The sequence below is a fragment of the Sander vitreus genome, chromosome 24 (genome assembly GCF_031162955.1).
Source record: "Sander vitreus isolate 19-12246 chromosome 24, sanVit1, whole genome shotgun sequence".
Taxonomy (NCBI): Eukaryota; Metazoa; Chordata; class Actinopteri; order Perciformes; family Percidae; genus Sander; species Sander vitreus.
This window is the reverse complement of record NC_135878.1, coordinates 16,459,861-16,484,860: the sequence shown is the minus strand read 5'-3', so window position 1 is coordinate 16,484,860 and position 25,000 is coordinate 16,459,861. Positions and strand designations below refer to the sequence as shown.

Here is a 25,000-nt window from a genome sequence, read left to right as displayed (position 1 = left end):
CACATACACTTCCAAACACAAATGCAACTAACTCTGACCCAGCCATCCATTTGGTCATTCCGTGACCTTTTCATAGCCCCTTTCACACAAAAGCACTGCATAACGTTGATATAGGGCGGGTAATGTCGGATTAAAAATTGGATGTTACAACTATAAGGTTTTCCCCAGATGATGTACAGATCTTTAAGCATTCTGTTATCTAATATCTCGAAAAATAGTTCATATAGCTGCTGTAATGCCCCCATGTTAACGCCTGGCTCCGCCCCGGGTCAATCCAAATGCTTTTATTTCCCAACACAGCCATAACATCATTCATGTTAAGCCACACACACACACACACACACACACACACACACACACACACACACACACACACAAACAAACAAACAAATACATTTAATCATAGCTGGCATTCACACGCAAATACCTAAAACGAAAAACAAAGCAAAAACCTGAACCAAACTTTATCTTATTCTCTCTCTCCGTCATTCTCACACACACACTAACAAAGCCTATTGTTTTAATCATAGCCTGTGTTCACACAGAAATACACAAACTGCCATGCTCTTGTAAAAACCTAACGTGATTTTATTCTCTTATTCTCTCCGTCACTCACTCACTCTCTCTCTCTCTCACACACACACACACACACACACACACACACACACACACACACACACAGTCAGGTCGTGCCCTTCTCGTGTTTCCTTTGACACATGGTAATAGATTCCGCTGTAGCTCTACGCCTCGGCTAAGTGGCCTCACCTTTCACTGAAAACAAATCACTCTCTTTCTCTCGTTCTCTGCCGCTCACACACACGCATGCACACACGCGCACACACACAGTCTTTTCCTCTCTTTCCATTTTCTCATTCCCTTGTTTCTCTCCTTTTCATCTCCGTCTCTGACCTTCCTCTCTCTCTCTCCCAGGGGTGCTCTCCTCTTCCTCTCCGTCACTCAGCTACCCATCCTTTATTTACCATCCTCAACTCTTTTTTCTCACTTTCTCTCTCTTTCTTTTTAACCCCAGAGTCTTTGAAATGAGTCATCTGTGATTGTGTAGGTTACTAAAATGATTGTTCATGTCTCCTTCTCTCTGAGTTAGCTTGGATGTATTTACAGTGTGTGTTTAGCTTCTGCTTGAGTATGTTGTTGCCCAGTAACAGCAGACTGCATCGTCTCTGTGTGCTTCCAAGAAAGTTCTCCCCAAGAAACCAAGACGCTTCTCTGCATTGTTGAGACTGAGACACAGTCGGAGACTAGATCTCCGTGGTAACGAGGGACAGGTGATGAAGATGAACAGGTGAGACACATCAAGGACTCATCAGCCAATCACAGACAGCTACGCACTTCTCTAACATCAGCCAACCACAGATGGGACACAAAGACAAAGGTAGACACATAAACATCAAGCTATAAAATATATAAAACACAAAGATATAACACATCAAGATATAAAAGATATAAAACACAAAGATATAACACATCAAGATATAAAAGATATAAAACATCAAGACATAAACATCAAGCTATAAAATATATAAAACACAAAGATATAACACATCAAGATATAAAAGACATAAAACACAAAGATATAACACATCAAGATATAAAAGATACAAAACATCAAGACATAAACATCAATATATTAAAGATATAAAACAAAGATTTTAAACAAAGTTATAAAATGTAGAGTTTTAATGTTTTTTGGAGCATTTCTTTTTACGATTTTTCACTCTTATGTTTTTTGGAGAATTTCTGAATGCTTTTAGATGCTTTTATTGTTGCTTTTTGAGGCTTTCGACGACTGCAACGTCTCCGAGTCCAACATCCCCGAGTCCAACGTCCCCGAGGCAATCACAAAGACAAGTCCCCGACTGCAACGTCCCCGAGTCCAACGTCCCCGAGGCAATCACAAAGACAAGTCCCCGACTGCAACGTCCCCGAGTCCAACGTCCCGGCGTCACAAAGACAAGTCCCCGACTGCAATGTCCCCGAGTCCAACGTCCCCGAGGCGATCACAAAGACAAGTCCCCGACTGCAACGTCCCCGAGTCCAACGTCCCCGAGGCAATCACAAAGACAAGTCCCCGACTGCAACGTCCCCGAGTCCAACGTCCCCGAGTCCAATGTCCCCGATGGAGATCCCAAAGACAAGTCCCCGACTCCAACTTCCGAGTCCCAACGTCCCCGAGGAGATCACAAAGACAAGTCCCCGAGTCCAACGTCCCCGAGGAGATCACAAAGACAAGTCAACAAACTGAGCTGTTAAAGTGGGCTCTAATAATGCACAGATTAATAATAATAGATTTACACTCTAATAATGCACAGATTAATAATAGATTTACACTCTAATAATGCACAGAATACATTACACTCTAATAATGCACAGAATAATAATAATAATAATAATAGATTTACAGTCAAATATTTGATTCATGTGACTAAAAAAGCCATTTCTTTTCAATACGAGGTTTTCCAAAAGAGTAAAGAGAGAAAAATACAAAACCCTTTTAGATGTTTCTCATTGCTCTGTAATGATATTAATAATACCATAAACTAATAATGATATTAATAATATAATATACTGATTATCGTTATTCAGTCTTGTACAAAAAGCCAATAAGTAAATCAAAGACTAGATCATTGATTATATTATTGATATATATATATATATCAATGTTTTTATATTGTTGTTTTATTCTTTCAGGAAATCACAATAAACTAGATCCATTTATCTGAACTACTTGTCAAAATAATTCATAATTTCTGGTGTTTTTGAACTTCAAAATATATAAGTTCATCTGAATGAGCTTTACTGACTATGAAATTGTTTATGTTTCATAAACAGAACACAAGCAGTCTCAAGCATCTTCAAGCTTTTTTTGACATTTATTGAAAGCAACAGAGAGATTATTGAAGAACTCAAATCATCTTAACCCTCGTCTTGTCAACAGGAACTTTTTTGAAATGTTTTGTCACTTTTTTTGTTCACAGTCAGTAACCCTAATTTATATGACATTATACCTCATTTAGGAGATGAAAAAAACAGAACTTATGAATTATGTTGACTAATATTTAAGATCAAAAGATGTTGACTGGATCACAGTTTATGTCAAAGTTTAGACACAACGTTTTGAAACTTTTTTCAAATGCTATAAAGTTGAATAAAACACCCAAAAGTCAATGGAAGTAATAATTCATTTAACTTGCGAAGAACGTATCCATATAACATACATGCATGCATCCTTGTTATTTTTGGGCAATTTAGTTTAACGCAACCCATATTTCTGACATAAAAAAACTTTTAAAATGGGTCAAATTTGCCCCGAAGAATTTAGGGTTAAGGGTTAAGATGGCTGCATCTTTAGAGGAACACTGCCCTCTGCTGGAGAAACAGCTTGTTCTACACACACGTCACAATCAGAAAGATTGATTGCCAGCTAAGTAGCACTTTTTTTAGGAATACATAAAGACTATAATATAACAAACAATAAATACAGAAACAAATAACCCACATACATATAACGTTTTAGCATTAGGAAGGAAAAAGGATCAATGTAATGTGCAGGGGACAGGATGTAGGGTTAAGTTCACTGCTGTTGGAAAATAGAAGGAAGTGGGAATGATTTCAGGAATCCCTCTAGTTATCAATCAATCTATCAAGAGGAAATATTCTTCAAGATATTTGATAACAGAATGCCCCAAAATCTGAACATTGTTTGGGAAAAACATGTCACTTTTTCAAAAACTTTCTTCTATATTTTTTGTCACTTTTCCCGCGTTTTTGTCACTTTTTTTAGACATTTAAGTCACTTTTTGTGTGCATCTCTGCATCTGCTCTGAGGAAACCTTTAGGCCATGTGATATCACACGCAGGTGTGCTGCTGCTGAAAGATACCATGTATCTGGCTCACAGGTGATAGGAGCTTTAGGAATACAAATGTGTGTACGTTTTTGTGTTGAGGAACATGACATGCGTTGAGGAAATGGTTTTGGAAGATGTTGTCCCTGTCGAGTTATCATGTCTAAAATGTAACTTAATGGAGGGATACTTGGTTTAATTAAGACTTGGTTGGTCGAGTGGGAGGGGCTTAACAGATATAAGCCTCAGGGTGGCTACAATCCACACAGGTGAGGGATTTTTGGCTTTAACAATTATTTCCTTCTGTTTATTTTGCTGCGGGTGTCCAAGTTTACTATTTTTAACTATTTTTGTAAATAAAAGAACCTTATACTTTTTGCAACTTAAGCCATTGTGTTATCTTATTTTCTTTCAGTCGGATTACCCAACACTTTCTTTAACAGTTGTGAACTCTCCAGACTTTCTGCTTTCTGTCCCCAGAGTCAGAGCTAAACAGGGGGAGGAGAAGCAGTGGCAGCAAAAACTGTCCTGTCCTGTTAATAGTGTCCTGAGGAGTGTCCCGGGACAGTCAGGCACTGTCCTGTGGCTCCCATGACTGATCCGGGACAGTCAAACACTGTCCTGTGACTCCCACACACTGTCCTGTGACTCCCATGACTGTCCAGGACAGTCATGGGAGTCACAGTTTTTGTCAGTAGTCTTGGTTTCTCTCAACGTTTTTATGTTTGCTTTTCTTTGAATTTTTTTTCACTTAGCTCTCACTTCTTGGACCTTTGTCATTTTTTTGTTGTCAGTTTCTTTTAGAGTTTTGTCCTTTTCATAAGCGTTTTTTCTCTCTCTCTTTAAAGTTTTGCTCTCTTTTTTGTTGTTTTTGGTGCTTCTTTCACCCCACCCCCCCCTTAAAAAAAAAGAAGACAAAATGTCTGTGTCTCAGAATCATATTTATTTGCAGGTAACTGTGGCAGATGTATACAATAAAAAACTAAGCAGATAAACACTTCACTGTGCCAAGCTGTCCAGGACATGCAAATGTTTCCATGGATACAAAAATAGACAGGTTATATAAAGACTGCAACAATAAGGTCACATGACACGCGGCTACAATCTTGACCACGCAGACGCTGAATTAAACGCAAAGAAGAGACGAAAAAGTCTGAAAAAAACTTCAAAGAAAGCAACAAAAAAGTCTGAAAAGCTTTAACAGTTGGAAAAGGGGCTATTTTGCTTTTTTGATGCTCTTTGAAGACATTTTTGTCTCTTTTTTTCAAGGTTTTGTCACTTCTTTTAGAGGTCTCCGTTTCTTTTCTGTTGTTTCTAATGACCCTTGAACCATTTTTAACAACTTTGCCGAGCTGTCGGTGTCTGAAGAGAATCGTTCTCTACTTCTGGTGACTGTAATTTAAGTTCTTTAAGTTAATCTTATTTCCATGTATGTAGAAACCCTTTAACACCCGATCAAAAACCATTTACAATCGTGAAAACAATCAGAAAAGTCAGAAATAGTTGGAAAAAAACTAACTAAATGTTAGAAAAAAAGGACACAAAAGCGACAAAAAGTCGGAAAAAGTGCCCAAAAAGCAAAGAAAGCATGAATGAAAGATGTCAGTCTGAAACGAGATTTCAAATAAAACTAACTGGACCTTTGATTAAAAAACAACAGAATCTAAACTATCTCAAACACTTTGCAAATCACAACAGAAAATACTGACAAGAAACACATTGGTGGCACATTCTTCTACAACTAAAACGTTTCATCGTTTTCAACATTTCATCGTTTCAACATTTCATCGTTTCAACATTTCAGCGTTTTCAACATTTCATCGTTTCAACATTTCATCGTTTTCAATATTTCATCGTTTCAATATTTCATCGTTTCAACATTTCAGCGTTTTCAACATTTCAGCGTTTGAGCGCTACAGTCACAGTTACACCAAACATGAGCAGCAAAGTTCAAGTCAATCACAGGAACAAGTTACACACACGATAGTGAACTAAACAAAAAAAAACATGCACATCTCATTACATCTGCTGCCAACAACCACGAAACATTTGGCGTAGTATTTATTCACATCAAATAACAACAAGAATAAATACTATTTTAGGAGTTATACAGGAAGGAACTCAATCATCTGTGCTGAGGATAAAAAGATGAGAAGGTTTATTCCAGTTCTGTGATCCGGATGTGTACGAATAAAGATGAGGGAGGAATACTGGTTCCATCTTTGGACAAAAGGTGAATATGCCGATAACCTGAGAACACAAAACATCTTAATTTTTTTTTTTTTAAAGATTTTTTTTTGGGGCTTTTCCCTTTATACATAAGCCGCTTTCCGACCGGAGGGATTTTTGCAGTTCCTAGAACATAAAATTCCTAGAACCCTTTTTTTCTCGTGTTCCGACTGGACCAATTTGGGGATTATTAAGTCCCTCTGGCCGCAGTTCCTGTAACTCTTTCAGCTCCTACTTCAGGACAGGGTCTTTTCCCTTTTCAGCATATGAACCTAGGTCAACGAGGGTCAGGTTTCTGGTACAGACAGACCAACAACGGGACAATTTGAATCAATTTTTCATCACTAATTTCACTTCTGACAACGTTTTAGGCGAGAAATGAACTGTTTAGATTTCGAATATAGGCAGTCTTGCGAAAATTGATGTCGAATTGACAATTTGCTTCAAAGTTTTCGGAGTTGAGAAGCTCCATGAAGTGAGGCGACAGCCAGCAGGCGACAGCCAGCAGGCGCCTGCCCCGGCTTCTAGCTCGTCACTGGGCCAATCTTGCTCAGAGACCTCGCTGTGAGCTGGAGGTCTCTCAGACCGCTCTCGTAAATAACAGGCTTTTATTTCACCGTTGACGGTTCGTTTCTTTAAATATCACAACACATGTCCATCATAAGATTAACGGGAACCTGTGGTTAACTGTCTTTTCGAAGTTAAACTCCACAAGCGTGTCCTGTGGCTGGCCGGCCGTCACACACACACACAGTCTCACACACACACACACACACACACACACACACACACGTCCACAGTGCGGCAGGCAGAGGCGGGGGAGAGAGAGATACCCGTTTCTCTTTGGGAGACTTGTTTAAATTATGACAAATATGCTATATACTTTCTATAATATATCATTAGATTTAGTATTTAGTTCTTTTTTTTGGTGTATTTCTTTTCTGATTTTAATGCTATAAAGACTATTGCCGTGCTTGCATCACTCCCTTACCCCTCCTACCAGTCCCTATGGCCACTTGGCCAGTGAGAATGCAATTGGAAAAAACGGTTTTGGGGGAGAGTAGTTAGTAGATCTGTTCAGAAGTGGACTTTTCCTATAACTACGTTCCTGGAACTACTTGGTCGGAAAGCGGCTAGAGAGACAGTGGATAGGGGGAGAGAGATCTAACCCTAACCTGCCCCAAAACATCTTCATTTAGACTTAGACCTAGACTTCTCTTTATTGATCCTTTTTCATTTATACAAGATAAACAACGCTACAGCGCACACACTCACATATAAAAGTGGAGCCGGCTCCTATCTTCAAACTAGTTTAATCAATCGATGTATACGTCATTTGAAATCACTTAAGGTACAGAAAGCTGCAGTAGAGTTAGGCTACATACAAACTGCTATGTTCGGTTTAAAAGACGGAACTCTTCGCCTGGCGTCAGCCCTGAAAACTTTAACGTTTGGAAACAGTTTGGGTTTGAAAACTGCGGAGTTGTTTTGTAGTCCGGACGGCCACAAACTGACTATAGGCTACCTAGTTTTACATTTTGGATATTTAGGGACAGTTTGAGTTAATAAATGGTTATATGTCTTAGCAGTAGCTTTACTATGAATGGTAGAAGTTGTAGAAGAACAGATATAGTTCTTAACAGTAACTGTACTATGTGTGTAGAAGAACAGATATAGTTCTTAGCAGTAACTGTACTATAGGGGCTTTCCGACCAGAGGGATTTTTGCAGTTCTTAGAACTAAACGTTCCTAGAACACTTTTTTCGTCGTGTTCCGACAGGAAACATTTGGGGATTTTTAAGTTCTTCTGGCCTCAGTAGCGTACTTTTTTAGCTCCTACTCCAGAGCAGGGTCTTTTCCCTTTTCCTAGGTGGACTTCATTGGTCAAACTTATAAGTCCCGCCCACTGCCAACTCGGAAACTTGCAGACAGAGCAACAACGGGCCATTTTTAACAGTTTTCACCATCTTATTCATCACTAATTTCACTTCTGACAACGTTTTAGGCGAGAAATGAACTGTTTAGATTTCGAATATAGGCAGTCTTGCGAAAATTGATGTCGAATTGACAATTTGCTTCAAAGTTTTCGGAGTTGAGAAGCTCCATGAAGTGAGGCGACAGCCAGCAGGCGCCTGCCCCGGGTTCTAGCTCTCGTAAATAACAGGCTTTTATTTCGCCGTTGACGGTTCGTTTCTTTAAATATCACAACACATGTCCATCATAAGATTAACGGGAACCTGTGGTTAACTGTCTTTTCGGAGTTAAACTCCACAAGTGTGTCCTGCGGCTCACCGGCAAAGACCATTGTAGTGCTTGCATCACTCCCTTACCCCTCCTACCAGTCCCTATGGCCACTTGGCCAGTGGGAAGGCAAACGGAAAAAAAGATTTTGGGGGAGAGCAGTTCTTCTTCTTATAGTTCTTAGCAGTAACTGTACTATGTGTGTAGAAGCTGTAGAAGTAAACCCTACCTTGCTGCATGCAGCGGAGCGGCAGCGCGAACTGACCCACAAAGTCATTTTTCGACGTCTTGTCGTAGTCTTCGACCACAAAGCGCACCATGGCGAGCTCAGGAGCGTGCACGGTGAAGCGCAGAGTGTCGTACCACACCGGGTTAAACCCTGCAAACAGGACATGCCGTTATCAAGCCAAATCTTATTATTCATTTATACATTACACCTACAGCTGGAAATGACAACAGAAATACTAACGTTTTTAGCAAAGAAACGACCCTTTTTGAAAAAGAAAGTTGGAATATTTTGAAAGAAACTTTAATTTTTGAAAAGAGTAGTAGTTAGTCTGAACATTTTAATATCGTTAGAAGTCTCCCTTCCCTTTTCCTTTATTATTCTTTTAAACTTTACAGTTGCGGCTGGAAATTACAACAAAAAGAAACAAGTTTCTAACTTTTTTTTAAAAGTTGAAATAAAAAAATAATAAAATAATAAATAAAAAAAACTTATTAATGAACGTATTAATTAATAAAAAAGTATAAATTTCTATATTAAAAAGTTGGAATATTTTGAGAAAAATGTTAAAAATGAGGATTTGAGGAAAGTTTGCAGATTTCATAAGTCTTTCCAACTTTCTTTCTTCCCATATATATATATATATATATATATATATATATATATATATATATATATATATATATATATATATATATATATATACATACACACACACACACACACACACACACACACACACACACACACACACACAGTACACATACCGTTGTTGTCTATGTATCTGGTCTCCTGTCTGTTCTGGTCCAGAGGAACCCCGTGGATCTCCACTCGGACCAGCGGGTCCACGATCGAGTCCTCTTTAATGTTGACTTTGGGAAGCTGCTGACCACTGATCACCTGAAACACACACACACACACAGAGAGAGACACACACACACACACACACACACACACACACACACACACAGACACACACACACACACACACACACACACACACAGAGACACACACACACACACACACAGAGAGACACACACACACACACACACACACACAATGTTTTTAAAAAATGTCAAAAAAGCGGCATCAACGTTGACAGCAGGGCTGGTTGAGTTCTTGTTGTAAATAAAGCGTCATGAGTTGATAAAGGGAACCTTCCTGTCTGTACCTGGATGGTGAGGGCGACCGGTTGGTAGCCGTCCCGTTTGTGGGGAGTCTCAGGGTCGAATGTTTTCTCGGCATCTCTCATGAAGCTGGGCTTCAGGACGTAGCCACAGCCGCCGTTCTGCCTGAACATCCCGTCGTTCAGATCCATCCCCTCGCCCGCCGTCTGGAAGTTCAGCGCAACTGGAACCAAAGAAACACGACTTTACTCACAAAAATGACAAAAACACTGAGAAAAACATTTTAAAAAGAACAAGATGTACTTCTCTGACTCATGAGTCAAAGATTCCCAAAACACTTCATAGAGACACTTTGAGGGAATGAAAATGATTCTAAATTGTCAAATACGTCAAAGGAAATGACACAAATTGACAAATATTTCAAAATAAAATGTCAAAAACTGTGATAAAAGCGACAATAACGTTTTTAAAAAGGGTCAAAAGGAAAACCGATTCTAAGTTGTCAAATACATCGAAGAAAGCGACCAATACGTTGCAAGACAACGAAAAAAAGTCTGAACATTTGAACTTTGTCCTATTTTTTCCTTTAAACATTACACTTACAGGCTGGAAATGAAGAAGAAACAAGTTCGCTGCAAAAAAGCTGTAAATAGCTGGAAAACAACACAACAGAAATGCTAATAGGGATAAAGCCTTAAAGTCGTTGAATCACCAATTTGGCAGCCGGCGTTCCACATTTCCTGAGGGTTGAAGTTGGAGGAGTCGGTCCGGAAGCCGCTGGGATAAACCCGGGTTAGCTGCCGGCAGTTATGGTGCACAAACTCGGCGCCTGAAATGCAGAAAACACCACCACACCAAGTTTAGAGACTGAAAGGCTTCATACGGTATGAAGGGTCCGTCAAAAAAACAGAAGGAGAATGAGTAAAAGACACAAACACTTTGGAAAAATTAGCCAAAACCTTTGAAAAAGGCGACAAAATTGACAAAAACGTCAGAAAACACCAAATAAAAGTTGAAAAAGGCATCCAAAAAAGCCACAACATTTTGAAAGAAACGCAAAAGACTTAGGAAGTGACGCAAACGTCAGAAAACATCACAAGTTTAGTGACAGAAACGTTGGAAAAAAGCATAAAAAACTTCAAAACAAATACTCGAAGATCACAACAAAAGCGCCTAAAACATTGTAAAAACTGCCTAAACTGTTGTAAAAAGCACCTTAAACATTGTAAAAAGCACCTTCAATGTTGTAAAAAAGCTTTGTAATAGCTGCCAGCAACTCACCAGTGTCTCGCAGGTGTCTGCGGGCCTTGGACTCGGTGAAAGACGCCACCTCGTAGAACTTGGAGTGGATGTGCGAGTGTTTGAAGTTGCTGAAGTGGACGCTTTTGCAGTAGACGACGCAGTCGGACAACTCCTTGGACAGACGCTGCTTCGACTTCTGGGGAAACAAGAAGACATGAGAAATAAATTTAGGTTTCTGACTATGAGGGGATTCAAACACAATGTTGTTCAGGTATGAAACCAGCAGACGTACACACAGACAAAGTCTGGAACAATCCTTCAAGTTGTAACTTGGCGGGCTTTTCCCACAGCCTCATTTAGTTCAGTTGAATGTCACTGACAGGATCTGGCCCTTTATTAGAGTCACATGATAGGGTAAACCCCTGTCACAGATGGACGCACCGGGCACATGGAAACCTTTAGACAACCCCCTCTTGAACTGGGTAAGTCGATACTCAGCCACACTGCCAGGGAAGCTACCAGGACTGTACCAGAGGTGTGGCACTGAAACCTGCAGCATACACGATGTCTGATCCTGATCTGACTTCTCCAGACATTTGTGTCATTTTATCAAAGCCCCTGGCTGGGTATCACCGCTGTTTTCCCAAATTGATTCTGATTGGACATGAAAGAGATTCTACTATTGTTCAAGGTTCCCTCTAACCTGCTGCATTTTAGAAGTATCAATGTCTAAATTAGGATGACATTTCATTCAGATCTCTGGAGGTGACAGAGGAAGCCCTTTCAAATTGGCCTTGCCCGTTTTTTCCACTCCAAAATAAAAGCTTAACTTTGGAGCGTTTTTCGCAGGAAAGTCGTCTGCGGGTCTCCTTTTGAATGCACGCTGCCTGAACCTGCTTCCCCATGAAAGCCGATCTGACTGCTCCCCTCTCCCCTCCCCTTCACCCGTCTTCCAGACAGAAAGACACCTACACCATCAGCGGGGCGGCGGCGGACTCATATCTCGCCACACGCCTCACCTCTGATGACCGTGTTGACACCAGTCCCAGTGTGGCGTTTCACTTCTCACATGCTTATCAATAAACATGACTGATCAACAAACATGACTCTAAGTGCCCAATGAACACAGCAAACTAAATCCTCTAAAGTAGAGCTGGGTACATAGTCAGAGCAGGATGTTGTAAACATAAGGGGCGGAGCAGTGTTGTAAATTGAGCCTTAATTCACCCATTTATATGTGGAGATATGCTGGTTCTATACACGCTAAAAGTAGTGATTATTTACATGGAGTCTGGTGGGTTTGGTGATGGTGATTTCGGAGCTGGTTCATGTTAAACTAAAAGGATCTTACTCTTTAACTAAAAGGTCTATCTCTGTAGGGATCCATCCCATAATGTTGTCAGACACTTAGAATAATAATCTGAGTCTGTCAGCAGCAACAACAGAACTTTTAGTGGACGCTGACTGATGCAAAGGACTTCCTGTAACTACCAGCTGCAATTGATGTAATCAAAAGGAGTGCCTTCATTTTGGGTTAATCAGTGTTGCATCATCAGCCTAGAAAGGATCCTGGTTCTATATCTGGACGGCTCATCAGACTGTGTTTAATATATAATAGTATAATAATAATCTGGGTGTGAACAAACTGACCTACCTTCACCCTGCGACAGACAAGTCTAAAATCAAATACATCAGAAATGGTGCCACGTTTTGCAAAGTTTAGACACCTTTCTTTACATAACAATTACCATTGAAAAAGGTGACAAAAAAGTGGATAATGTTGACAATGTCAATGTTTTTTTGTTACGTTAACAGACATTAACAAAGCTGGCCTACCTTCTTCCCCCTGTGGCGGACGCTTTGGCGGTGGACGTTATCTTCTTCCATCTCAGCCTCGTCGTCATCGCTCACCTCTCCTGTCTGAGAGTCATCTGCCGTGCCGCTGAAACTCTCCTCCAGACCGCCGAGTTTCTTCGCCTTCAGCAGAATCTTCCCCTTCAGATCCTGACAGAAAGTTTACACAACACAGACTTTAGGTTCCCATCTTCTGTTTTTACATTTTTAGTCACCCACTCCAAACCAACCTACCTTTAGCTTCCTCTATATATAGGGTGTGTTTTCAGTAAAGTGTCCTGAGATTATTCCTGTTGTGATTTGACACTATAAATTAAATTCAATTGAAAAAGTATGGGCACTTCAGATGCACAGGTATTCCCGTTTGTCACATTTTCTGGTCAGCCTGCACACTGTAAGCCTTTTGGGCCAAGATTACCCTTGCTTTGTTCTTGGGGCATGTGTTAGCATGTTAGCTTATGTTATCATTTTAGCAAAACACTGGGGAATACCTCTTGACACTAAGATATGTTAGCATGTGTTAGAATTTTTCCAAAAAACTGACATGAACCCAGACATTTGGCAGAATGTCACGTGAGTCATAAATGGAAAGTGTTCTTTTTCTAAGCGTATGGCCAGCGAGATAGAGTGGGTTATGGTTAGACAGCAGACTGCTCACCTCCGGAGACGGCAGGCCGACGGCGGCTTTGCCGTCCAATGTGCTTTTCAGCAGTTTGTTTCCGAGGATTTGGTTGAGGTGTCGGGCCATGACTCTCTGCTGCTCAACACTGCAGTGGTTCTCCATGGATAGGATGACGGGGTACTCTGATACCTGCAGCACGGACGGAGGCAGATTGTACTTTAACTTTAAGAAAAAAGGGTGAAAAACATTGAAAAAGCAACAAAACGCTGTTATGTAAACCAAAAAAATATAAACGCCGGGAAAAGCAACGGAAATAAACAAAGTCGAAAAAAGGAGGCAGAGAGAAAGACAGATGGACTGAGAGAGGGAGGGAACAAGGGAGGGAGGGGAGGAGTGAGGGAGCAAGGGAGGGAAGGAGTGAGGGAGCGAGTGAGGTAGTGAGAGAGGAAATATGGGAGGGAGAGAAGGAGCGAGGGAAGGAGGGAGTGAGGTTGCAAGGGAGGGAGGGAGGGAGGGAAGGAGCAAGGGAGCGAAGGAGGTAGTGAGAGAAGAAACAAGGGAGGTAGTGAGAGAAGAAGCGAGGGAGGGAGGGAGCAAGGGAGTTTGTAACTGAACACAGAGTATTATCGAAAGGAAAGCTAATACGCTTCAGCCAGACACCTGTGGGATGAGAAACACCAGGGGTCACCAGGCCACAATATTATTATAAATTATTAATATTCATTCTCAACAGGCTCTGTGATGCATGTGAACCTTTGGCACTCTGTGGCAATCAGCCGACTGTAAAGTCAGATCAGCTATTAATATTATAATGTTGCACAGTCCACTCATATATTACTGTACCTTGAAGGCGTAGTTTCCCACCGCGGTGACCACGTCCTTGAAGAGGATCCTGGAGGTGAACGTGTGTCCGTGATACACGATTGGTTCTCCATTAGCGCCGTCCCAGCAGTCCACTTCCACACAGCGACAGCCCCGACTCAGAGCCCTGGGGAATACCAACATCTTAGGAACAAAGGCGCAGTATTTCAATAACAAAAGTTGGACTATCTCAGAAGAAAAGTTTAAATATTAGGAGAGAAAAAATGTCAGATTTCTTTGGGCAACCGTCAGAATATTTGAGGGGGAAAGTCACAATATTTAAAAACAAATGTTGGAATATTTTGAGAAAGAAAGTCGGAGTAAGTGAGAAGAGGAGTTAAAAGAAGTCTCCATGAAAATAATTTATAATTTTATCATCGTAAAACACACTTCATTCAAAGTGGACAGAAACTAAATAAAACAATAAAAGCCGTCTTAGTTCATCTTTCCACTGTTCCAACAATCACCACTCTGGTTTGGTTGAAATAAACCCTTAATTCACCCATTTACATGTGGAAATATGCTGGCTCTATACACGCTAAAAGTCCTGATTATTTACATGGAGTCTGGTGGAAATATGCTGGCTCTATACACGCTAAAAGTACTGATTATTTACATGGAGTCTGGTGTAGTTTGATGATGGTGATTTCGGGGCTGTTTCATGTTAAACTAAAAGGATCTTACTCTTTAACTAAAAAGGTTTCTCTCTGTAGAGATCCATCCCATAATGTTATCAGACACTGAGAATAATAATCTAAGTCTGTCAGCAGTAACAACGGGACTTTTAGTGGACGCTAACTGATGCTGAACATTAGTCCTGTAGGGTTACATTACAGCCCAGTCTGTGGCTGCCGGTAACAGCATTTTCAATCAATACTGGACCAATTTCTAAGATGTTCGTTCTCATCAGTCACCTAGACACAACACATGGGAACTAGAGTTAAAACAGGTTTTGCCAGGTTGAAAAAAAAAAAGAAAAACAAAGTTACCCTTTAATTAATTACGTAAAACTAATGAATGGAGGAAGATTAATGCAGGGCAACATCAGCGTAAAGCTCATCCCCCCTGAAAGGCTCAACGGAGCATAGTAGAGAACACATTAACTAAGGGATTTGTGCTGATGGAAGTCCTAAAATATTTATTAAATGGTTAACAATTTGGAAATAGTGAAGTGCTCCGGGATTTGTGCTTAACTAGTTCTCGTGTAATCAATTCAAGCCTTGTATTATGATTTTGATGCAGATTTATGTTCATGTGTATGGATATATAGACAACAGACCTTACACTGAAAAACACCACCATAAGTGGTTTGTTCCTGCATATTTCTGACCTATATTTAGGTTTCTAGTGCCGGCGACCCTCGAGTGGCCGTAGTAGTTCTGACGGGAGCAAAGCACGAAGTAAGGTGAGGAAGTAGAAGAGTGCCAAATGTATCCCTCCACCCTGCAGAGTTAGTTACCTGATGTATCCATCCGCCCTGAAGAGAAAGTTACTTGATGTATCCCTCCACCCTAGAGTTAGTTACCTGATGTATCCCTCCGCCCTGCAGAGTTAGTTAACTGATGTATCCCTCCACCCTGCAGAGTTAGTTACCTGATGTATCCCTCCACCCTGCAGAGTTAGTTACCTGATGTATCCCTCCACCCTGCAGAGTAGTTACCTGATGTATCCCTTCGCCCTGCAGAGTTAGTTACCTGATGTATCCCTTCGCCCTGCAGAGTTAGAGTAACGTAAGAGTTAGTTACCTGATGTATCCCTCCACCCTGCAGAGTTAGTTACCTGATGTATCCCTCCGCCCTGCAGAGTTAGTTACCTGATGTATCCCTCCACCCTGCAGAGTTAGTTACCTGATGTATCCCTCCGCCCTGCAGAATTAGTTACCTGATGTATCACTTCGCCCTGCAGAGTTAGAGTAACGTAAGAGTTAGTTACCTGATGTATCCCTCCAACCTGCAGTTAGTTACCTGATGTATCCCTCTGCCCTGCAGTGTTAGTTACCTGATGTATCCCTCCACCCTGCAAAGTTAGTTACCTGATGTATCCCTCCAACCTACAGAGTTAGTTACTTGATGTATCCCTCCACACTGCAGAGTTAGTTAACTGATGTATCTCTCCACCCTACAGAGTTAGTTACCTGATGTATCCCTCCACCCTGTGGAGTTAGTTATCTGATGTATCCCACCACCCTACAGAGTTAGAGTTACCTAAGAGTAAGTTACCTGATGTATCCCTCCACCCTACAGAGATAGTTACCTGATGTATCCCTCTGCCCTGCAGAGTTAGTTAACTGATGTATCCCTCCGCCCTGCAGTTTTAGTTGCCTGATGTATCCCTTCGCCCTGCAGAGTTAGAGTAACGTAACAGTTAGTTACCTGATGTATCCCTCCACCCTGCAGAGTTAGTTACCTGATGTATCCCTCCACCCTACAGAGTTAGATACCTGATGTATCCCTCCAGCCTGCAGAGTTAGTTACTTGATGTATCCCTCCACACTGCAGAGTTAGTTACCTGATGTATCCCTCCACCCTGTGGAGTTAGTTATCTGATGTATCCCACCACCCTACAGAGTTAGAGTTACCTAAGAGTAAGTTACCTGATGTATCCCTCCGCCCTGCAGAGTTAGTTACCTGATATATCCCTCCGCCCTGCAGAGTTGGATACCTGATGTATCCCTCCGCAATGCAGAGTTAGTTACCTGATGGATCCCTCCACCCTACAGAGTTAGTTACCTGATGGATCCCTCCACCCTGCAGAGTTAGTTACCTGATGGATCCCTCCACCCTACAGAGTTAGTTACCTGATGTATCCCTACACCCTGCAGAGTTAGTTACCTGATGTAGCCCTCCACCCTACAGAGTTTGTTAGAGTTACCAGCAGAGTTAGTTACCTGATGTATGCCTCCACCTTACAGAGTTAGTTAATTGATGTATCCCACAACCCTACAGAGTTAGAGTTACCTAAGAGTTAGTTACCTGATGTATCCCTCCACCCTGCAGAGTTACTTACCAGATGTATCCCTACATAGTTACCTGATGTATCCCTCCACCATGCAGAGTTAGTTACCTAAGAGTTAGTTACCTGCTGTATCCCTCCGCCCTGCAGAGTTAGTTACCTGATGTATCCCTCCACCCTGCAGAGTTAGTTACCTGATGTATCCCGCCACCCTGCACAGTTACCTGATGTATCCCTACATCCTGCAGAGATAGTTACCTGATGTAGTACTCCACCCTACAGAGTTAGTTACCTGATGTATCCCTCCACCCTACAGCGTTAGAGTTACCTAAGAGTTAGTTACCTTATGTAACCCTCCACCCTGCAGAGTTAGTTACCTGATGTATCCCTCCACATTACAGTTAGTTAGAGTTACCTAAGAGTTAGTTACCTGATGTATCCCTCCACTCTGCAGAGTTGGTTACCTGATGTATCCCTCCAACCTGCAGAATTAGTTACCTGATGTATCACACCACACTGCAGAGTTAGTTACCTAATGTATCCCTCCACCCTGCGGAGTTAGTTATCTGATGTATCCCTCTGCCCTGCAGTGTTAGTTACCTGATGTATCCCTCCACCCTGCAAAGTTAGTTACCTGATGTATCCCTCCACCCTGCAGAGTTAGTTACCTGATGTATCCCTCCACCCTGCAGAGTTAGTTACCTGATGTATCGCTCCACCCTACAGAGTTAGTTACCTGATGTATCCCTCCACCCTGTGGAGTTAGTTATCTAATGTATCCCACCACCGTACAGAGTTAGAGTTACCTAAGAGTAAGTTACCTGATGTATCCCTCCAGCCTGCAGTGTTAGTTACCTGATGTATCCCTCTGCCCTGCAGAGTAAGTTACGTGATGTATCCCTCCACCCTGCAGAGTTAGTTAACTGATGTATCCCTCTGCCCTGCAGAGTTAGAGTAACCTAAGAGTTAGTTACCTGATGTATCCCTCCACCCTGCAGAGTTAGTTACCTGATGTATCCCTCCGCCCTGCAGAGTTAGTTAACTGATGTATCCCTCCACCCTGCATAGTTAGTTACCTGATGTATCCCTCCGCCCTACAGAGTTAGTTACCTGATGTATCCCTCCACGCTACATAGTTACCTGATGTATCCCTCCACCCTGCAGAGTTTGTTAGAGTTACCTGCAGAGTTAGTTACCTGATGTATCCCTCCACCCTACAGAGTTAGTTACCTGATGTATCACTCCACGCTGCAGAGTTAGTTACCTGATGTATCCCTCTACCCTGCAGAGTTAGTTACCTGATGTATCCCTCCACCCTGCAGAGTTAGTTACCTGATGTATCCCTCCACCCTGCAGAGTTAGTTAACTGATGTATCCCTCCGCCCTGCAGTGCTAGTTACCTGATGTATCCCTCCACCCTGCAAAGTTAGTTACCTGATGTATCCCTCCACCCTGCAGTTACCTGATGTATCCCTCTGCCCTGCAGAGTTAGAGTTACCTAAGAGTTAGTTACCTGATGTATCCCTCCACACTGCAGAGTTAGTTACCTGATGTATCCCTCCACACTGCAGACTTAGTTACCTGATGTATCCCTCCACCCTACAGAGTTAGTTACCTGATGTATCCCTCCACCCTGCGGAGTTAGTTATCTGATGAATCCCTCCACCCTACACAGTTAGAGTTACCTAAGAGTTAGTTACCTGATGTATCCCTCCACCCTGCAGTTAGTTACCTGATGTATCACACCACACTGCAGAGTTAGTTACTTGATGTATCCCTCAACACAGTGGAGTTAGTTATCTGATGTATTCCTCCACCCTACACAGTTAGTTACCTGATGTATCCCTCCACCCTGCAGTTAGTTACCTGATGTATCACACCACACTGCAGAGTTAGTTACTTGATGTATCCCTCCACCCTACAGAGATAGTTACCTGATGTATCCCTCAACCCAGTGGAGTTAGTTATCTGATGTATTCCTCCAACCTACAGAGTTAGTTACTTACATGATGTATCCCTCCACCCTGCACAGTTAGTTACCTGATGTATCCCTCCACCCTGCAAAGGTAGTTACCTGATGTATCCCCCCACCCTGCAGTTACGTAATGTATCCCTGCGCCCTGCACAGTTAATTACCTGATGTATCCCTCCGCCCTGCAGAGTTAGAGTAACCTAAGAGTTAGTTACCTGATGTATCCATCCACACTGCAGAGTTAGTTACCTGATGTATCCCTCCACCCTGCAGAGTTAGTTACCTGATGTACCCCTAAACCCTGCAGAGTTAGTTACCTGATGTATCCATCCACACTGCAGAGTTAGTTACATGATGTATCCCTCCACCCTGTGGAGATAGTTATCTGATGTATCCCTCCACCCTACAGTTACTTACCTAAGAGTTAGTGACCTGCAGTATCCCTCCACCCTACAGAGTTAGAGACCTGATGTATCCCTCCACCCTGCAGAGTTAGTTACCTGATGTATCCCTCCACCCTGCAGAGTTAGTTACCTGATGTATCCCTCCACACTGCAGTGTTAGTTACCTGATGTATCCCTCCACCCTACAGAGTTAGTTACCTGATGTATCCCTCCACCCTACAGAGTTAGTTACCTGATGTATCCCATCCACCCTGCAGAGTTAGTTACTTGATGTATCCCTAAACCCTGAAGTTAGTTACCTGATGTATCCCTCCACCCTACAGCGTAGAGTTACCTAAAGTTAGTTATCTGATGTATCCCTCCACTCTGCAGAATTAGTTACCTGATGTATCCCTCCACTCTGCAGAGTTAGTTACCTGATGTATCCCTCCACCCTTCAGAGGTAGTTATCTGATGTATCCCTCTACCCTACAGAGTTAGTTACCTAAGAGTTAGTTACCTGATGTATCCCTCCACCCTGCAGAATTAGTTACCTGATGTATCCCTCCACTCTACAGAGTTAGTTACCTGATGTATCCATCCGCCCTGCAGAGTTAGTTACTTGATGTATGCCTCCACTCTACAGAGTTAGTTACCTGATGTATCCATCCGCCCTGCAGAGTTAGTTACTTGATGTATCCCTAAACCCTACAGAGTTAGTTACCTGATGTATCCCTCCACCCTGCAGAGTTAGTTATCTGATGTATCCCTAAACCCTGAAGTTAGTTACCTGATGTATCCCTCCACCCTGCAGAGTTAGTTATCTGATGTATCCCTCTACCCTACAGAGTTAGTTAGTTACCTAAGAGTTAGTTACCTGATGTATCCCTCCACCCTACACAGTTAGTTACCTAAGAGTTAATTACCTGATGTATCCCTCCACCCTGCAGTTAGTTACCTGATGTATGCCTCCACCCTACAGAGTTAGTTACCTGATGTATCCTTAAACCCTGAAGTTAGTTATCTGATATATCCCTCTAACCAACAGAGTTAGTTACCTAAGAGTTAATTACCTGATGTATCACTCCACCCTGCAGAGTTAGTTGCCTGATGTATCCCTCCACCGTGCAGAGTTAGTTACCTGATGTATCCCTCCACCCTGCAGAGTTAGTTACCTGATGTATCCCTACACCCTGCGGAGTTATTTATCTGATGTATCCCTCCATCCTGCAGAGTTAGTGACCTGATGTATCCCTCCACCCTGCAGTTAGTTACCTGATGTATCCCTCCACACTGCAGAGTTAGTTACCTGATGTATGCCTCCACTCTACAGAGTTAGTTACCTGATGTATCCCTAAACCCTGAGTTAGTTTACCTGATGTATCCCTCTACCCTACAGAGTTAGTTATTTGATGTATCAATCCACCCTACAGTTAGTTACATAAGAGTTAGTTACATGATGTATCCCTCCACCCTGCAGAGTTAGTTACCTGAATTATCCCTCCACCCTGCAGAGTTAGTTACCTGATGTATCCCTCCACCCTGCAGAGTAGTTACCTGATGTATCCCTCCGCCCAGTGGACTTAGTTATCTGATGTATTCCTCCACCCTACAGAGTTAGTGACCCAAGAGTTAGTTACATGATGTATCCCTCCACCCTACAGAGTTAGTTACCTGATGTATCCATCCGCCCTGCAGAGTTAGTTACTTGATGTATGCCTCCACACTACAGAGTTAGTTACCTGATGTATCACTCCACGCTGCAGAGTTATTTACCTGATGTATCCCTCTACCCTACAGAGTTAGTTATTTGATGTATCAATCCACCCTACAGTTAGTTACATAAGAGTTAGTTACCTGATGTATCCCTCCACACTGCAGAGATACGTGATGTATCCCTCCACCCTACAGAGTAAGTTACATGATGTATCCCTCCGCCCTGCAGTGTTAGTTACCTTATGTATCCCTCCACCCTACAGAGTTAGTTACCTGAGAGTTAGTTATCTGATGTATCCCTCCACCCTACAGAGTTAGTTACCTGATGTAGCCCTCCACCCTACAGAGTTAGTTACCTGATGTATCCCTCCACCCTACATAGTTACCTGATGTATCCCTCCACCCTGCAGAGTTAGTTACCTAAGAGTTAGTTACCTGATGTATCCCTCCACTCTGCAGTTAGTTACCTGATGTATCCCTCCACACTGCAGAGTAAGTTACCTGATGTATGCCTCCGCCCTACAGACTTAGTTACCTGATGTATCCCTCCACCCTACAGAGGTAGTTACCTCATGTATCCCTCCACCCTGCAGAGTTAGTTACCTGATGTATCCCTCCACCCTGCAGAGTTAGTTACCTGATGTATCCCTCCACACTGCTCTGTCCACGGAGCTGGTCCTCCATCAGGTAGGTGTTGTGGGAGGAGGAGATGAAGTAGTGGCACAGCGGCTGGCTCATGTCCTGGAAGATTTCCTGCCACCGTGGGTTAAAGATGGAGCCCTCAGAGGAGCCGAGGTACATCAAGAAGCCATCAAATGTCATGGCGTTCAGCAGCTTGGCTGGAAATACAGCGGGGCAGTGTTAGAAAAAGGCAGTCTATAATTTACCAAAGTTTCACAGTTTCTCAAGAAAGTAACAAAAACATCCCAAAGGAATGGTTCATCTGAAAAGGTTCTTGGCGTAACACTAATTTACATGGTTACCAAAACAGTTAACAGGTTAGGATCTGCAAGTTAAGAAGTTTCTATAATATGGCTCCTGCCTGGCACCTAATCTCGCATTGCCAGAACTTCCTCCACAGCACTGCGGAAGAGGGTCTGGCTAGTCCACACAGTTTTGGTGGAACATGTGTACGTTCAAAAGCTGTTTTAGTCGTGCAACAGAAAAGCAACGTTGTGTATATAGACTACCTGTCAACCTTTAATGTTACATTATCAAGTACCAAGAGACTAGGACCCCACAATAGTCTTAAAAACACCAAGATCCCAGCCGACGTACCTGTGTCGGAGGGTTCGTAGCGCTGGATGAGCGTCTTGGTGTGCTGCTGGACATCGTCCCCCTCCAGCTGGCCGTCTCTGAGGAAGTCCTCCAAGTCGCTTTGGGATAACGTCTGGCCGTCCAGCGAGAACTGCTGGAACACCCTCAGCACATCCTCCCGCTGGGTCAACATCTTGTAGAAGAGCACAAACTCGTCGTCCTCCAGCGTCCCCGACTGGGACCTATCAGCCATCTGAGAGAAATAAAAAAGGCTGTAGCTCTATGGGTAGATGCACCAAAACCCAAGAGGTCTAACCCGTAGATTCCACCAGGCAGAAGTTAACTGCACGCCTGCATCGAAACACTTCGGAAAAAGCACCAAAAATGTTTAAAAAAGTGACATATACATCGAAAAACTGCCTCACATCTGGCTGTGGGCCACAAACCCTTTACCCTTTCAGTTCAGGCGGCCTAGCAGTTAGCTCGTAGCATCAAATGTGCGTATGACTATGAAAAGTCCACATTAATGCAAAAAAAAAAGTCCCAAAAAAGGTAGTAAGTAACAAAAAAAGTGGAATTCAACTGCCTTAGTAAAATGGCAGTCTAGAGACAAAAACGGACAGTAGTAATGTAGTATGTATTCAGCTGAAATGCTCTCACAGGAGAAAGTTTTGAACATGAGCATAAGATCTTGCTGAAACACATTAAAGTTAAACATTTAAGGGGGATTTGTTGTGTCTGTAAATTTGAGGGTTACAAACACCGGGGGAATAAAATGATCAGAAAAAGTAACAAAATCATCCAAAAAAGCATAACATGCGTTGAAAAAGGTTCTCACCGTGAAGAGGCACCGAGCGTGGTGCTCGTTCATGTCCACGTTCATCATCTTCAGTAAATCTCGAACTTCCCTGAAGTTCATCCGCCCGTCGTTGTTCTTGTCTGCCTTCCTGAACCAGTCGCCGATCCATCTGGGAACGCTGCGTTAGGAATCAAACACTTTCACTGTTTCTCAGAGGTTCTGGAAGAGACGTGACTGAGAACAAAAGAAACAAAACCACAGAAAAAGCGACTGAAACGTCGAAAATAGCGACTAAACAAGTGTCAAAGAAAGTGTCAGAAAAACGGGACAAAAGCATCGGCAAACAGAAAGTGTCAAAAAACGAACAACGAGACAAGCACTTTTTATTACACTTTTCTTCTACACTTTAACCTAGGCGTTTTTTAACGACTGAGGAAAGGTTTAGTTTTAGTTTGCACCCGTTGAGAGTGAAAATAGAGTTTTAGTTTGCACCCATTGAGTCAAGGATACTGGTCGAGTCTCTCGCGCTGCCCCATGTTCTCCAGGTTCTCCATCAGCTTCCTGATTCCTCGGATCCAGGACTGGGCTTCCTCCGCCGACTCAGCCACCAGGTCCAGGTTGCCCCGGCGACCACGAAACACCAGCGTGAAGCATCTGTCAGCTGGGAACTCATCGGCAATGCTGAGCAGCACCTCAGACTGGTGGCCCTCGCGGATCGCCTCTACGTCGCTCACCGAAACTGGGAACAAACGGACACAGATTAATGAGAGAAAAAGCTCCAACAGGGGCAGGCTACGGTGGTGTTATAAGACCTGAAGCAAGCGTAGGAATTGAGCATTGATATTGATTGCCAAAGCATCAATAAAGCAGCAAAAAAAAACAGCCAAGTGTTCAGGGTCTTTCATGTGTTGTGTTCAGGGTCCTACATGTGTTGTGTTCAGGGTCCTACATGTGTTGTGTTTAGGGTCTTACATGTGTTGTGTTCAGGGTCTTACATGTGTTGTGTTTAGGGTCTTACATGTGGAGTGGGAGTTCCCAGCCTTCTTGGACTTGTACCAGATGGTCATGCAGTCGTCCTGCAGTTTGAAGTAGCGCTGCTTCTTCCAGGTTCGAGACTTTATTTTCCTCATGATTGTCCCCACCAGCATGGACTGCAGGTTGTCGTCCCCCGGAATGCCTGGGGGACAAAAATATCAGAAATAAATCAAAAAGCGCAATAAAATCATCAAAAAAGCTTAGAAAAAATGTGTGAAAAAAATGTGACACGGTCGCAATGAGCCAAAAAAAAAAACATGGAAGAAGTGTCAAAAAGGCTTCGAAAATAAATGCTGGAAAAAAAGTCAAAAAAGCAAGTTTGGATGTGAAATCCAACTGTATGTGTTTTTTGTAACTTCAGAGATTTGGACCAAACTATAACATTAATTCAAAATGTGCTAGTAAACAATAAGCAGACTTACGGAGGCCGCTCCCTGTGGAAGCCATTTGATGTGGTCTCAAACTTCTGTCATCTGAAGAAAAGAAGTTTACAGATCCAAGCCAAAGACACATCATCAGCTAAACTAATGAAAACCAAGGAATATTTTCTAGTATGAGACAGCCAGCATTCACAAAGTTTACTGCATCCGTTACCAGACTTTAACTAACATTCAACACC

General features: G+C 42.5%; 1 protein-coding gene across 1 annotated transcript in view; it reads right to left on the bottom strand.

Annotated features, from left to right (window-relative positions):
- Positions 1-4,788: 4,788 nt before the first annotated feature.
- LOC144512980 (1-phosphatidylinositol 4,5-bisphosphate phosphodiesterase delta-4-like) overlaps positions 4,789-25,000 on the bottom strand; it is a 22,994-nt gene continuing 2,782 nt past the window's right edge. The window contains exons 2-16 of the mRNA XM_078244011.1: positions 24,804-24,854; positions 24,365-24,523; positions 23,857-24,085; positions 23,386-23,515; positions 22,569-22,800; positions 21,928-22,129; positions 14,250-14,394; positions 13,443-13,595; positions 12,767-12,934; positions 10,970-11,126; positions 10,401-10,517; positions 9,733-9,911; positions 9,328-9,460; positions 8,564-8,713; positions 4,789-6,114 (exon numbers count right to left, since the gene is read on the bottom strand). Coding sequence (XP_078100137.1) covers positions 6,023-6,114; positions 8,564-8,713; positions 9,328-9,460; positions 9,733-9,911; positions 10,401-10,517; positions 10,970-11,126; positions 12,767-12,934; positions 13,443-13,595; positions 14,250-14,394; positions 21,928-22,129; positions 22,569-22,800; positions 23,386-23,515; positions 23,857-24,085; positions 24,365-24,523; positions 24,804-24,828 — 2,271 coding nt within the window. The 5' untranslated portion in view covers positions 24,829-24,854 and the 3' untranslated portion in view covers positions 4,789-6,022. The remainder of the gene's footprint in view (positions 6,115-8,563; positions 8,714-9,327; positions 9,461-9,732; positions 9,912-10,400; positions 10,518-10,969; positions 11,127-12,766; positions 12,935-13,442; positions 13,596-14,249; positions 14,395-21,927; positions 22,130-22,568; positions 22,801-23,385; positions 23,516-23,856; positions 24,086-24,364; positions 24,524-24,803; positions 24,855-25,000) is intronic.